This window comes from Cottoperca gobio, chromosome 17, assembly GCF_900634415.1.
Source record: "Cottoperca gobio chromosome 17, fCotGob3.1, whole genome shotgun sequence".
NCBI lineage: Eukaryota > Metazoa > Chordata > Actinopteri > Perciformes > Bovichtidae > Cottoperca > Cottoperca gobio.
This window is the reverse complement of record NC_041371.1, coordinates 14,028,519-14,043,672: the sequence shown is the minus strand read 5'-3', so window position 1 is coordinate 14,043,672 and position 15,154 is coordinate 14,028,519. Positions and strand designations below refer to the sequence as shown.

Sequence of the window (15,154 nt, the reverse complement as noted above, 5' to 3'; positions counted from 1 at the left end):
ACAACCTCTGTTAGCATGAAGAAACTCCGTATACCCTCTGTAGCCTTTTTTATCTCCTTCTCTGTGGATATCAGTGCATCAAACCTGATTTGAAAAGGAAGCACGGTTCACCAGAGGCAACATATCCTGCCCATGAGTCCCTACAATTCTGACTGACTGTACACCAAAGCACTAAAACCTTCTTTCTCTCCCAAGATGTGGCTTGTTTATTCTGAATGTGTATTTTATAGATATATAGATTAGTATAACATTTGTAGTTTGACTCTGTCCCCCCCGTCCCTCACTCTTCAAACTCTTGTATCTGCAGCTGTCCGTCCTCACTAAACCCCCTGAATCACCTCTCACTCTACTGCATATCTCTAAACCACCTTCTTGTCTCTCTTTTCTCTACTCACTTGTCTGTCCATCTCTCCATGACAGGGCACTCAGATGATCTTCAACGCCGCGAAGGAGTTGGGCCAGCTTTCCAAGCTCAAGGTGATGAAAACAGAAGGCAGCAAAGCAAACGAATTTACGAAAAATATAGACTACATTTTAGCACTAACTGTGGAATAGACTGACTCCTTTGTTTGATGTGTCCTGCAGGAGCACATGGGACGAGAGGAGGCCAAAGCTCTAAGTCCTAAACAGTGTGCAGTGATAGAGCTGGCTCTCGACACTATTAAGGTATCGTATGCTGTGACACACAATCGGAACAGCTGGCAGGGAAATTGGTGCTCTTGATTCTTACTTTTACAATACTTTGGTTTGGTCTGTGTTTACTTAACAGGAAGAAATACTAAAAGAATGTGTTCAAGTTCAAGGAAAATGTGACTGCTCTTCAGCCCTGATTAATCTTTACAAAGCATTTGCAGCTTTAAAGGTCCAATGTGTAGGATTTAGTGTCATGTAGCGATGAGGTCACTGATTACAACCTGAATGCCCCTCCGCTCACCCCTCCCTTTCCAAGCATGTCGGAGAACTACATTTTAAAACCAAGTAGCAACCTCGGGTCTGAAAAGTGAAGCCAATGAAGAAGTGCCTTAAACGTGCATTCTCTCTAATATCCAGCAGGGGGCGACTCCGCTGGTCAGTGGAGTCGCCCCCTGCTGGATATTAGAGAGAATTAAGTCCAAATGAAGTCCAAGAGAAAATGACTTTTCACTTGATTTATTATCTCAGTAAACATTTTCTGATGAGTTTATGATCTCAGTCACAAGTTACAAGTCTTCTTTAATACAGCATGAGGATCATTTAGTAAATTATACTCACATTTAGACAAAAAACGTAGTCCACAAACTAATGGGTGACGTCACGGTGACTACGTCCACTTATTATAAACAGTTTATGGTAAAAACGTGAAAGGCCCTCTCTAGAGCACCGAGTTTGGTTTGTCCGTTCGGGGCTACTGTAGAAACTCTACACACTGGTCCTTAACTTTAGTCATTTATGTTTATCTCACTTCAGGTGGATTTATTATATATTTGTATAAATCAAAGAATTATGAAATAATGAAAACATTTTCTCAATTTCTTCTCAATACATATAACTACAAACATCATGTTTGGTGTACATCAGTGCAGGTTCAGAGGTGTTTGAGTTACATAGCCAGTGTCAAACCACCGTGCCTTCGATCATACTGACTGACACTACTACAGTTTTGTCTCACTTGTACATTTCCCACTTAGAGCTCTCTGTGTTCTATCCTCTGTCTGTCTTTCTGCCTGTCTGCTTGGCATCAACAATACGTGTTTCATGTCACATCTGTTACGCAGCAATACTTCCATGCCGGTGGTGTAGGCCTGAAGAAGACGTTCTTGGAAAAGAGTCCAGACCTGCAGTCTCTGCGCTACGCCTTGTCTCTGTACACCCAGGCCACAGACAAGCTCATCAGGAAGTTTGTCCTCTCACAGAGCGCTCAGGGTACGACTTCAAACACACACTCACACACACACACTCACGTACACTCAGTCACACAGCAGGTTCAAACTATTTCACACAAAAATGCTTTCAGTCCCTCTCAAAGAGTTCCACTGCTTATTCTTACTGTTACTATGGTTGATGGAAATAAAACTGCATTATGAGATTACATAGAATGACTTGCTTACAGTGTTGGAAGAAAATGTTTAATTCATTGCTTCAGTGAATTACAGTAGCAACAGCAAAAAGTTTTAGGTATATACTTTTTCAATTCTGGATTTTAGATGAGCCGAAAATGGGAATGCTAAATAATTGTAAATGTCTTGCTCAAGGTTATAGTCATAGTTGGCTTGGTGTTCATACCATCAACCATAAAACTTTAATTTGCATTGTTTTAAAAGGATGTTTTTGTTTAATGCTGAATTTCTTCTGTCTCCCCTCAGTCCACGGAGGGAAAGGGCTCAGGTGCACGGCAAACGAAGACACACCGCCAGAGAAACGTACGTGTCGGCAGTGTTACATGAAATGTGTTTGTCCCCCACAGCGACCTGCAGTAGCTCAGACATCTGTGTGATCAAACTGTCAGAAAGCAAAGATAACCTGAGACAGTGAGCAGTGTTAGCCCGTGGCACTCTGCTTCTTGTGAGAAAAGGCTTAACTTATCTATAGGTTAGTGGTAGATGAAACATGTTATGTATGTAGAATGCACACAGAAAGATAATGTCCAAATCAGCTTGAAAGTAAAAACTGCAGATCTGAGATCAAGGAGAAGATGTGCACGACACAGTGAACAAAAGTCAGTCGATGAAAATGAGCTGAGCCTTTTCTTCTGATCTTTTTGTTGCAGTTTGGATTTTTTTTTTTTTTTTCCTTCAGTGTGAATAGAAAGTTAAGAACAAATTACCAGCCTTTACTGCATTATAGTTTGCCATTAGCTTAGCAATAGAGCTGGCACAAAAGCTGCTTAACCCAGCAAAGTCCTGCTCATCTGATTATCACAGAGATGTGTGTGTGTGTGTCTGTGTGTCTGTCTGTCTGTCTGTCTGTCTGTCTGTCTGTGTGTGTGTGTGTGTGTGTCTGTCTGTCTGTGTGTCTGTCTGTCTGTCTGTGTGTCTGTCTGTCTGTCTGTCTGTGTGTCTGTCTGTCTGTGTGTGTGTCTGTCTCTGTGTGTGTGCGTGTGTGTATTAAATTTAGTTAACTTTCTGCTTATGCGTCCCAATTCTTCAAGTCAGAAATCTCAGCTGTGCTACATTGTGGACTGCAATAAAACCACTGGTTATAATGGCCATCCAAAGCGAATGGGCAAACAATCAACTGAGTAATTATGATCATGTCTTTACAGCATGTGGAGTGGATGCAGTTGGCGAGGTGGTCATGTGCGTGGATATCTTACCCCAACCTAATGGAGAACACAAGATCAATGTCAAAGGTAAAATGACTGCACCACCGCTCTTCTTGTCTTCTCTTACGTTCCGTTTTTCTTTTTAATCCAACCTACGTTCCTCCTCCAGTGGTGGCTGCTAATGACCTGAAATGGAAGGCGCAGGGCTTCAGGCCCTTTGTGGAGGTCTACATCATCGGTCCTCACCTCAGCGACAAGAAGAGGAAATTTGCCACCAAGTCCAAAAACAACACCTGGTCACCCAAGTTCAGTGAGAGCTTCCAGTAGTGAGTATCACCCATTTCTACTGGATTTCTATTTTTTCTTGGTTTTCCCTGTTATTTATTTATACTATACGATATATTTCTGGACATAGCCATCAGAAAGCGTATGTGTTCCTCCAGGAGATGGTGGCTCTGTCCCAAGGCATTGATGTTGTTAGTGTGAAAAGCAACTTCTGTGTCCATTAATCATTGATCAAGTTCCTCTAAATAACGTATTATGTGGTTTGGCACTACAGTAGCACAGTAAAAATAACAAACTAAAAGCACATCCGTGCTCTGATTCACATCCTTACTTGATGTTATGTATTTAATGTTGAAACAGTAGTTGGGTCGCGCGCTACGTCCGACGGGAGAGCTGTGCTCTGAGCGCAGGGCAGCTGGATCGGTGGTGTTTATTTTGGCCACCCATAGTAGTGCAACAGGACAGTCAGGACAACATGCAACACAGCATATTAACAAAACCATCATACTACAAATAGACACATTGAAATATAAGAAATACCGTGAATGAATACAGACAATATGATGAAACAACATGTTTACCGTTAAAGAGTTGAATATCCTCCGGCAAAGTACTTCTTATTGTATAATGTTTGCATACTGGTTGACTTAAATGTACTGCGTATGATTCTGTGTTGTTTCAGCTCCTTGGGCACAGAGGTGGGTCCAGAGAGCTACGAGCTGCAGGTGTGTGTGAAGGACTACTGCTTTGCCAGAGAGGACCGCACCGTGGGCATGGCCGTGGTGCAGGTGAAGGACATAGCCAGCAAGGGCAGCGTCACCTGCTGGATGCCGCTGGGCAGACGTGTCCACATGGACGAGACGGGCCTGACGGTGCTGCGCATCCTCTCTCAGCGCAACAACGACGACGTGGCGAAAGAGTTCGTCAAGCTCAAGTCGGATCAGCGCTCAGTTGAGGAGGGCCGCAGCTGAGGGGGGCGGCGAGAGCGAGGACACGCGCGTGTGCACAACAACACCCAGAGACATAGTATTATGCACCTATAGTAGTCACACCCGCATAGATAGACAACCATGTGCAATACACAAGCACACACATGCTCTATTGTACATATATCTGCATACATTATGCAACATTTACATTGCAATGTTATCAATGCAAACACGGAGGAATATGTTTATAAACATTCATATTTAATTTCAGCAGCTCAACACTTTAGGGTTAGCCTCACATTAGCACGTGTCAACCCCTCACTCAATCTTTCCCAGAACACATCACACCTTTTATACGCCGTACTTTTAGATGTGATATAATGCAACGCAGAACGACAACTAAACCATGTGAATAGTTTGAGGACGACCACTTTGCACTTTTGCTTCTCTTGTCTTCAGGAGAGCAGTTCATGTCCAGCTATGCTCTGTCCGTCCGTCTGTCCGCTGCCTACCTGACTGTGTCGTTCTCCCAGTCCGTCAGTCTTTCTCCCTCCTCTCCCCTCCTCGCTGTTTGTTCTGCGTAGCCTTCCCGCGGTGTGATGTGTTGTGTTGGTTGGAGTTCAGGCACAGATATAAGATCAGCTCCCTTTTTTGGCCAAAAATCCAAATAGAGAAAAAAATCCGCTGACCTTAGATCAGCATCCAGGGGGCAACGTCACTGCTAGTCTGTCCTGTAATGTACTAACGTCCTGCATGTTGACCCCAGGAACACTGTGATTCACTTTGCTGTAAACTTGGCAACCACCCTCTCCCCCTCCCACATAAAAGATGGGTGCCTACAATATTTTACCTGTGTGAGCATGGTGCATATATAGCCCTGGTACAATAAGGTTTTATAACCCAACTAACCGTCATTATCATGGAGAAAACACGCCGACAGTGGCAACATGCTGAGCCTGATATGTGATGTGTTGATGGAGAGGACGGGTGTGGCCACAATGTGCATTTAAAAAAAATGATTTTCTTGCTTCACATCACTGACAAACGGAGCAATACACCAGTGTCAAACACATCCACACCCCTAGAGTGCACATTTACTCCAAAAAGGGCTACAGGATGATCAGTGGACTGGGATGTCAGTTTACGCTCTAATACATACTGTCCACGCTTCTGTTGACCACAAGGTTTCCCCACGTGGCCCCTCACCTACCCAAACAACGTCACACTGCATACACACTCCGATACCGAAAGTCTTTCATGAGTGACCCTGTGGAGGAAACCTAAAGGACACGCGATGCTGAAGGACACTTTCCTCCTGATCGCCTGCACACTAAACCCATCTCTCTAAGGCAATAGTGGTTTGTTTGTATGTTCACTGAACATTGTGGTTTTTACGAAGAACAAACCCCCTGTGAACACTGCTGTGTCTTTTTGTTATCGTGTGTGTGCATGTGTGTGAAGGTGTGTGTGAGTGTGTGTGGCAAAATGGGCTCTGAGATTGAGAGCAATATATTGTATCTACATACCCTAAATGTATGCGCTGTCAGTATAAATACAGGAGCAACAACTGCAATATCCAGATCCAAGGAATGGAAAACGTATGATTCTTTTTTTAATTTCATTTCATTTATGGAATCATAAAATCCCTATTCCTGTTGGAAGTGTGTAAGCTTTTTGTCACTTTTTGGATAAGAAGGGAAGTGTTTTGTCCTTGAATTCCTATTTGCCTTTTGGACCAAATTTGCACGAACTAGAGCTCATGTACTTTTAGTTTTTCTTTTCAAAGAAAGAAGCCATCGGAGTCTCCGCCAAGCATTTATGTTGTTTCAGTTTCAGTCTTGTCACGTGCGTTAGTGAACCCTGTTACCTTTCATTGCAAAAAGGTGAGCAAACACTCAGTCATAGTCCGGCTCGTCTTCTAGTCTCTTTGTGAAACGTAATGACGTCAGTGCTCAGTGAAGCTGCTGGTCTGTCACATGTTGTCTTTACTGAATACTGTTTAATTTAATAACCAAAAACAAAGCTTCTGAATGTTATTTATTCTCAGCAGAGCCTTCTTTCTACAATCAGAGGGACAGTTAAATCCAAAACCACGACTAGCTCGGGGACACCGACTCATGCCTTTAAATTTAGGCGTCCAAATTTCACTTAAATAAAATGGATAGTTTTGGGTGAACTCGCCTTTTAAAATGAGCTTTCCACCCCATTTAACACACAGTGCAGTTACATTGTTTATGTGTTGAATAAGTAATCCCAGGGCTCAAGACAAAACTTTACATGTCAGGTTGTAGCTGAAAAAGTACGAAAGAATAACATAACCCATCGTCCAGTTTGGGGCTCGTTGGTTGCCTGTTTCATGTATGTACGCACACTACACACTACTGCACACACGCACACTGATGACACACACATCCAGACACCAATCTCTGCTCAAGCACAAAAGGGCACATGTAAGATGACACACATGCATGCACGCCAACTCTGTGAAGACCAATGACGCCCACCCTGTGAATAGAATCCACTTACAATTGCATGATGGGAAACTTTATCGTGCCAGCACGTGTCTCTTTAATGTGACTTTTTATTTTCCTTGTTTGTTTGTTTTTCCAAAGCTATGTAATGATAAGTCATTAATGTTTACTTTGTTTTGTTTTTTCCAAAAAGGCTTGTGAATACGTCATCTGTAACCAATATGAATGTAGTGTGAACACAGAACTCGCATGAGAGAATTATTTTCTACTAAAGGATGTTTCTAATTTGTTTCTTATCATTATTGATTGTTCTTTAATGAGGTTGAAGAGGAACTGGAATGCAGCCTGATTGTGATCGGCTTCCTATTAAAAGGACATTTGTGTCACAATCTAAACGTCTGCTTTATTATTACCTGTTTTGGCTCATGTTGTCTGTCTGTCAGCAGTATCGTGGTAAAACCACTGACCAGATTATCATGAACCTTGATGGCGGGTCTCCCGTACACGGACTGGACTGCATTTGTGCTGCATTCATTCATCTGCTGGAATAATCAGAAAGATGTAATCCAGCCTGTGAAAATTGAAGTGAACGCCCTCAAGTCGGAACAACTGGGAAACAGACAACGTGTTCTTGTTTAAACACTCTAAGAAATAAAATACAACACGTCTTCTTTGTAGCGTTGCCATTTTCAAGAAATACTATATTATTACTTTATGTAACTTTAATGCTTTATGACACTGTACTATGACCTTTTAATCGCAAACTATACTTTTTATTACCTTCGCCAAGGAGGTTGTTTGTGGTGTCTGTCAGCATTTTTATGGAAAAACTAATGACCCAATCTTTATGAAAGGATGTAGCATGGGCCATAAAGAATTCATTTCATTTTGGAGACAACAGGGTGTTATATCGACACAAACTTTCAGCTGGAACAACCAGCTTCCACTTCAGTGAGCGCTTAGTCTGTTCTGTGATCTTTGACCTCTCCGTGAAGGGGGAGGAGAGTATCTCACACACGCACACACACAGGCTGTTGAGGGAAATAAAATGAATAATCATTATATGTTAAAGGCATGGCTCCTTTTTTTAAAACAGCTGAAATGCATAAACTTGCTGGAGATTAAAGAAACCAAGCCTGGTGAACACCGTGCGCTCAGTATCTGCTGCTGGTGACCTTATTTTAGAAAATGTCTCTCAAATTCCTTCAAATAAAAGACTTTAAGCAGCAAATCCTACCATTTGAGAAGATGGGAACTTTGTTGTGTCAGACCAGCAGTATGAATTAAGGTATTTACTTCATAATGGTCCTCACATTGTAGAAGCATTAAACATTTGCTTGATAAAAGGACTTAAAACACCTGAACTAAAAGTTTAGTTTTCTGTTGACTCTTCATCTAAAAGCTAAACCTAAAGAATTAACTGAAGCCTGGTCTCAGATTTGCACACGCCTGAACTACAGATTTAAGCGCCACTATTATTCATGCAGGTGTGCTTGTACTGCCACCATGTGGCTGCTGCACATTTCCACTTTCGACAGAAATAAGACACCAGACACAAGTTCTTATTTTACAGTAAAAAAAATGAAACCAAAAACAAGACTTTATTAAAGAAGCATAAAAAATAAAACTCTTGATACATTTCTCATAACCGTCAAGTCAGCTCAAATTATATGATTATACAATTTTTCCGGCTCACGGTTAAAAGGTCCATAAACTTTCAAATAAAATATATTTCAATTTTAAAATTTCTTCAATAATTTTCTCATTTTGTTATAAATTGCCTATATGTAGTACACAGGAAATAAGGAAAATAAAAAAATGGAAAATAAAAATAAATTTGAAGTAATAAAAAGGGTCACATTATTGTCTGGGATATTTAGGTAAGCAAATAAATTGTAAAAAATAAAAATGTGTAAAAAGTTTTTTTTTTTTTATCTTAAAAATTATTAGCTAATGCCAGGTGGCTTGAAGACATGCAGATGGTTAACTTACAAATAATGATACATGTTCTTTAGAAACTACACTTATCTTCAATTAAGTCATTTTGCTTTTGAAAACAAGATCCCAATGATTGTATTCAGGGTATATACACACAGGTCAGGCCTGAAACCTAGTTTGCCGACGTTTTACATTTTGGTTCTGCATACAAAAGAGAATTAAAGCAAAAAATAGGAGAGCGGCGTCTTGAGGGGTGTCTGTCACCCCTTACTGGCGTAGCACTCTTCGCATCCCCCCCTCTAAATCACAAAAAAGGTCAGAGGTCACTGGCTAGCATGCCTCAGGAAACCCTGTTTTCAAACCTTTAGGAAGGAAATGGGGGAGGGGATAAATTTGGCAAAAAAAAAAAAAAAAAATCAGCAGTCAATCTGAAAAACTTGGTACCTTTTTAACAATGAAACTACTGTACATTAAACCCTAACATTCTCTCATTGGCCAGAAACACCCCAGTGCAACACCAGGATGAACATCAGAACCATCTGGCAAATACAACACGTTCCTTTAACACGTCGACTTGGACAGTTTGAAGAAGGGCTTTACGATTGGCCTCAACAGACTCACACGACAGATCTGTTCTTTTGGATGCGTTCACAGCCCTGCATCTGTTCTGAGTGCGCGCGAGAGACGAAATGCGACGTTTGACATCAGAGCCCGACGAGGGGGGTGGGTCGACAAGAATAAGAACAGGGTTGTCAGGTTTACAGTGCACTGCAGAAGTTTAGTCTGAGAGCTAAGAGGGCTCCCACTCCCAACTGGGTTAGTTCAACGCTGTGTTTCAATAGGGAGTTGCACCAATGCACCATGGGATAGTCTTCACAAAGACTACCGGTTCAGCTCCTGGGCATATTTTGCCTACATGTGTGGACACATGAATGAGTGCACTGCTGTGCTCAACCAGGACAGCGGCTTATTAGATTCCTCTGTGCAGCTGCTGCCTTCGTCACCTAAGTAGCAAACGAACAGTCAGACAGCAAATAAGTTTATCATACTGGCTGGAGCACCAAAGCACAGCAGCAACTGCCCATTCTCGCCAATTATTTACTCAAAGTAGAGTTACCCTTTTCCCCCTCAATATTAAAACCCAACAACCCGTCCTGATCTGAGACTACGTCCAGAGAGGACGACACACTGTGACTGCAATGCCCTACTGACAGGATCCGAATGTGATGACTGTGTAGAGACGGTTAGAAAATATAATTTAAAAAAAATAAGCAAAACATTCTGCAGCTGCTGGGATTTGAACACAAAGAGTGTCTGGAAGCCCTGGATGACCTAGCTACTAGCTGCCATAAAGGATAAGTTCTACCTACTGCGTGTGAGCCTGAAAATGTGATCATGTGTCTGTGCAGTCAGAGGAAGCCCTTGAGAATTGGGTGTGTCGTTTAAATTCTGTCGTCATGGCTTGTCTCATTCTATGAGCTGATCCCATGCATGTTAAAAAAAAAAAAGGGCCGCTAACGGCAACCGCGTACCATCGCACCAATATTGCCCTAAATTATACGTACAGTATTAACACTATAGGAGGCGGTTACTGCAAACTCACACTGAATTCTTTAAAAACCACTAACACAAAACAGGATGCAACCGCCTCATCATTAATGCTATGAAAACATAGGACAAATCTTAAACAACTTACCACATAGTGCACCACATTTGGCCAGGAGTACAGCGCTATATGGGTATGACAGTGAGTCATCTGAGTGCCATACAGCTTTGCTGTCAGAGTGGGGTGGAAGACCAAAACAAAAAACAGTAAGAGCTGTTTTTTTTCTTTTTTTTTTTTTAGAGGGACCGGGAGTTACAGTGCATGATAAAAAAAAAAAGAGGTTTAATCGAACCCCTTGTTATTGTTTTGTGTGGGAGGAGCAGAAGTCTCTCCATAACCTTACTGGACAAAACATTCACGTGTGACATCAGAAAAGCCCTATCTTATCCTAGAGTTCAAAATGTGTCCGCGAGCCACACACTTGACAGTCAAGAGTCAAGAAATAGTAGAAAACACTAAACGAGCCGATCCGAGTGTAACAGACAGGATGTGATGGTGTGGATGGATCAGAGCGAAGCCTTCCCGTAAGACTGAGTGACGTGACGGAGAGGGGAAGCAGGACAGAAACCAGACCTTCACATGGAGACACATGATGCCGATGTAAAAACAGCACGAGTGAGCATTATTGACGCACACGCAATAGAGAGACGTAAAGGGATCGTCAGGCAGCCAAAACGTAAGAACTGACCTCAGACACATTCCTACAGTATCACAGATGGTGTGTTTATCACTTACTAAAAGGATTATTAATGTGAATTAATGCAGCAGACACATTTGAAATGTGGGGCATCCAAATTCATCCAACGCGTTATTGAATTTGATCAAGAATTAAGAGACGTCTATTTAATAGCATTCATTTGGCATTACTGATGGCTAATTTTTGTGTCCCAGCGAGAAACATTAAGTCCTCCTTAAGAGGTCCGGGTGTATTGTTACGATAGGTGCCTGACTTCATCACGGTCCTTTAAAAAAGTTCCATCTTACAGAAAAATAGCAACCCTGCTCTTCATGTCACAGACAACAGCATGAGTGAGAGCAAGAGGAGAAAGCAAGGAGGGAGGAGGTGTTTGGAACGGTTTGCTTCCTGTCAGAAACATTAAAATGAAGGAGTAGAAAAGTGCAGGCCTTGACAGCTTCATCGAAAAATATCTGTTAAGTACAAAAGTGTCAAAAGGAAAGGCTGTGAGAGAGAAAGCAGGCAGAGATCTGAAGAAGCCAGAATGAAGAAATGTCGAGACAGACCGGCAGTGCGCCGGGTCAAAATGAAGGCCTGAAGAGAGATAAGACACTAGTTTCCTTCCATAAGTTCATCACTGAGAGACTGTCTGAGCCACCAACTGTCCGCAGACCAGTTTCAATTAACTTCACTCTGAAAATAAGTCAGTCATTATTATTATTGTTATTATTAATCTTGACAGTTATCAGCAATAAATCAACATCCGTATAGTATCATCATCTCTGTTATGCATTTATTATGGTCCATCATGTGTGTGTGAAAGTTATTAGTGTGAATCCTTCCATCTGCCTCAGCTGGTGCCCCACTCCATTCTTCCTGTCCCCCTTGTATTTTACCCTCCACCCCACCCCCCTGCCGGGGCATTAGGAGAAGATGCGGATGCACTGTGTGGTGGGGGTGTGGCAGACGGGGCACTCTGGCTCAGCTGACTGGCAGATTTGCCCAGCGCACTCCATGCAGAACAGGTTGTGGCCACAAGGCACCAGGGCTGCTGTCACCTCGCTCTCAAAACACACAAAGCAGTCCCTGTTGATCCCGGGGCCAACCAGACCCGCGACCCCGGGGCCTTTCAGCCGGCTCAGCATCCCAGAGCTGAGACCCACGCCGCTGCCGCCTCCTTCGGAGTCGGTGGGTGAGCCACCAGGCAGGGAGGAGGCAGAGCAGGAGGAGTAACCGGTCGACGAGCCGGCGGAGCTGGAGCTGGACGCTCCGGAGAAGGAGCCGCCTCCAGCGTTGCCAGACTGCAGCCAGGAGAGAGTGCTGAGGGGGTCGCTCTGTGCACGACGGGCTAATGGATGATCCAGGGGGCCCACGCCCGTGTCCTGAGGCAGAGTTGGAGACAATCGTGGCGTGATGGCGCCACCGCTGAGGCCGCTGCTGTTGCGGCGTAGAGGTTGCTGCTGGGCGGAGCCGGCCATCTTATTGCCTGTTCCACCGTTGACAAAAGGTGCCCAGATGTTGGCAGCACTGAACTCAAAGCCCACTTCTTCTGAGGAGGGCAGCCCTGGGGTGGAGTCGCCCCCGAAAGTGAATCCTCCGCCCGCACTGCTGGAGCCTGTGCTGAAAGGGCTCGTGGGGCTGCCTCCCTCGTTGGCCTTGCGGTTGGTGCTGAAGTTGTCTGAGCTCATCCCGCCGTTGTGCGTGTGATAGGCTACCGTAGAAGACATCTTCCGGCTGGAGGAGTGGTGCATGGACATGGGAATAGGAGGAGGAGGAGGGGAGGGTGGAGGAGGAGGGGGTGCAGAATGGTGGCCAGAAGCCCTGGACCACAGAGACGACCCCAGCCCTCCGCTTAGGGCGCCCAAGCCTTCGAGACTGACATCAGTGCCGTTGGAGTGGAAGTCGTTGTCTCCCTGCAGGTCTACAAAGGTTCCCGTTCTCAGGGTGATGTGGGTCTCAATCTCCTCTCTCGCTCGGTCCACATTCTCCGGCATGCCGGTCACCTCAAACACAGGGTCTTTCTCTCGACTGGGTGTCACGATGTAGGTGTGAGTCTGCTGCTGGATGCGCTTGATAGTTGCTCCCTTTGGTCCAACAACTAAACCAACTACTCTGTAGGGCACTCTCACCTGGATCAGCAACAAGAGAAATATATTTAATGTAACTACAGGAGAGAAAACTTATTTAAAACAGACATTATGTATCAAACATACAGTCATCCCTTTGTTACCCGGCAGAGTAAAACAAAAACACAGCATGATGAGGGGTTTCTGTACCTGTATGGTGGTCTGCCCAGGTAAGTGTGGTGGTCCAGGAAGAGAGCTTCCGCCGCCACCGCCGCCGGTGCTGCTGCTGCTGCTTGCTGCTGCTGTCGCGCCTCCTCCTCCTCCAGGCCCTCCAGCTTTGCAGCGGGACGCCCGGATCATAGAGAAATGCTCAGCCGCAGAGACAATTTCACGTTTGGCCATCTCCACATCCTCCCTGCGTCCCGTCACGATGAACACAGGCTCCTCACCTCGGACTGGAGTCTTTATATAGGTATTTGTTTTGGCACGCAAAGCCTTAATCTTACAACCTGGAAGATGCAGAAGCACATAAACACCATCATTTGTACACATTCAAACACACACACCCACACACTTAATTATATTATATAAGTGTGCTTATATTATATACAAAAAGTCTAATAAGAACAGTTCCAATGTACACTGTCCATCAAGTATACAGTGTTAAAATGAATGTAGTATAATACAACAGCCCTAAAATAAATCATACCGTTCTGCGACTATAAATGTTACATTTTTGTGCCCTTGTTGATATAAATGAGGTGGACAAAACATGAGAAACACTTCTCAGTACAATTGATCCACAAACTGCCGCCTCCAAGTGTATCATAAAGTTGACTCAACTAAAGCCATTTCAACAAAAACTGAACATCATAACCTTCATGGTGTATTTTTTTTATTGCAGGTCTGTTATATTAGACTGCGTTAATTTAAACTACAGCTGGGGTACCTAATTAACAGGCAACTTTTTTTACATGCACAGGTAGTCAATTAAAAACTGCTCTAATACATTTTTTAATATGGAGAATAATAATAATAATTAAATGTGGGTACTGAATCCTTAAAGAACGAACATTCAAACATCATCGCCACAGCACTCGAGTTTAAATGCTTCATCAATGCACCAATTTAACATCATAATAACATCTGTAGCAGCCAAAGCAGGAGGTGTAAGCAGGATATTAATGAAGAAGCTGTCTGCCCAAACATTAAGTCAAAAGCTGCTGCACTGCTTGTGTCAACTCATGCTCTGTTTCTTTAAATATGGACGCTTCAGTCTCGGCGACCAATAGGGCGCTCAGTGTGTGATGTCATTCTGGGAAGCAGCAAGCATGGCTTTTTCAAACAAAGAGAACAATGCCGTAACGCTGCCGCGGCTGCGACCGACGAACCAGCCTCACGACATGAGTTTAATTCAAGCGGAGGATATATGTTGATAAAAAAGAAAAGAGAAAAATACACGTATAAACCGTAACGGCTCATAAGCGAGCCGCTACATCGCAGACAGAGCTGGGTGCAGGGCGTAACACCGCCCAGTCCCGTGTTTGTGCGCCTGCTGCTGCCCCGTTTCAGCTTAAAAATCAGCAGCAGAGACAATAATAATCATCTAACATAAACGAGTTGGCAATGTGAGACCAGTGTTTAGAGCTGCCTCTTATGATCGGCGATGTATAAAATCAGCTCAGATCGGTGTATTTCCTTTGTTTGGTGCAGGCTGCTAGACATGTCCAGACTCCCGACAATCTGCCGCTTTGTCTGACCCCCTCCACCCCTCCCCCTCCCTCCTACTCACCCACACTCTCGCACTCGCTCCATGGCAAGGCATTGTCTAAATACTGTTACAAATGGCATATAAATACATTTGGTAGGGCTTTTTTAATGGAGTGGCCGCTTTACGGTGACATTAAACACCAAAACAATGAGTGTGTAGCGCGACCACAGC

The 15,154-nt window shown here is 43.7% G+C and overlaps 2 protein-coding genes across 3 annotated transcripts in view; one reads left to right on the top strand and one right to left on the bottom strand.

Annotated features, from left to right (window-relative positions):
• Positions 1-7,315, top strand: part of LOC115022862 (protein unc-13 homolog A-like) — a 36,015-nt gene extending 28,700 nt beyond the window's left edge. The window contains exons 36-42 of the mRNA XM_029453967.1: positions 421-477; positions 586-666; positions 1,755-1,902; positions 2,343-2,399; positions 3,242-3,328; positions 3,411-3,567; positions 4,209-7,315. Of these exons, the coding sequence (XP_029309827.1) occupies positions 421-477; positions 586-666; positions 1,755-1,902; positions 2,343-2,399; positions 3,242-3,328; positions 3,411-3,567; positions 4,209-4,497 (876 nt within the window). The 3' untranslated portion in view covers positions 4,498-7,315. The remainder of the gene's footprint in view (positions 1-420; positions 478-585; positions 667-1,754; positions 1,903-2,342; positions 2,400-3,241; positions 3,329-3,410; positions 3,568-4,208) is intronic.
• Positions 7,316-8,785: 1,470 nt separating this feature from the next.
• The window catches only part of LOC115022777 (RNA-binding protein MEX3B), an 8,156-nt gene continuing 1,787 nt past the window's right edge, over positions 8,786-15,154 (bottom strand). For both annotated transcript variants that reach the window (XM_029453867.1, XM_029453868.1), the window contains 2 exons: positions 13,423-13,721; positions 8,786-13,275 (listed from right to left, as the gene is read on the bottom strand). In XM_029453867.1, the coding sequence (XP_029309727.1) occupies positions 12,070-13,275; positions 13,423-13,721 (1,505 nt within the window). In that variant the 3' untranslated portion in view covers positions 8,786-12,069. The remainder of the gene's footprint in view (positions 13,276-13,422; positions 13,722-15,154) is intronic.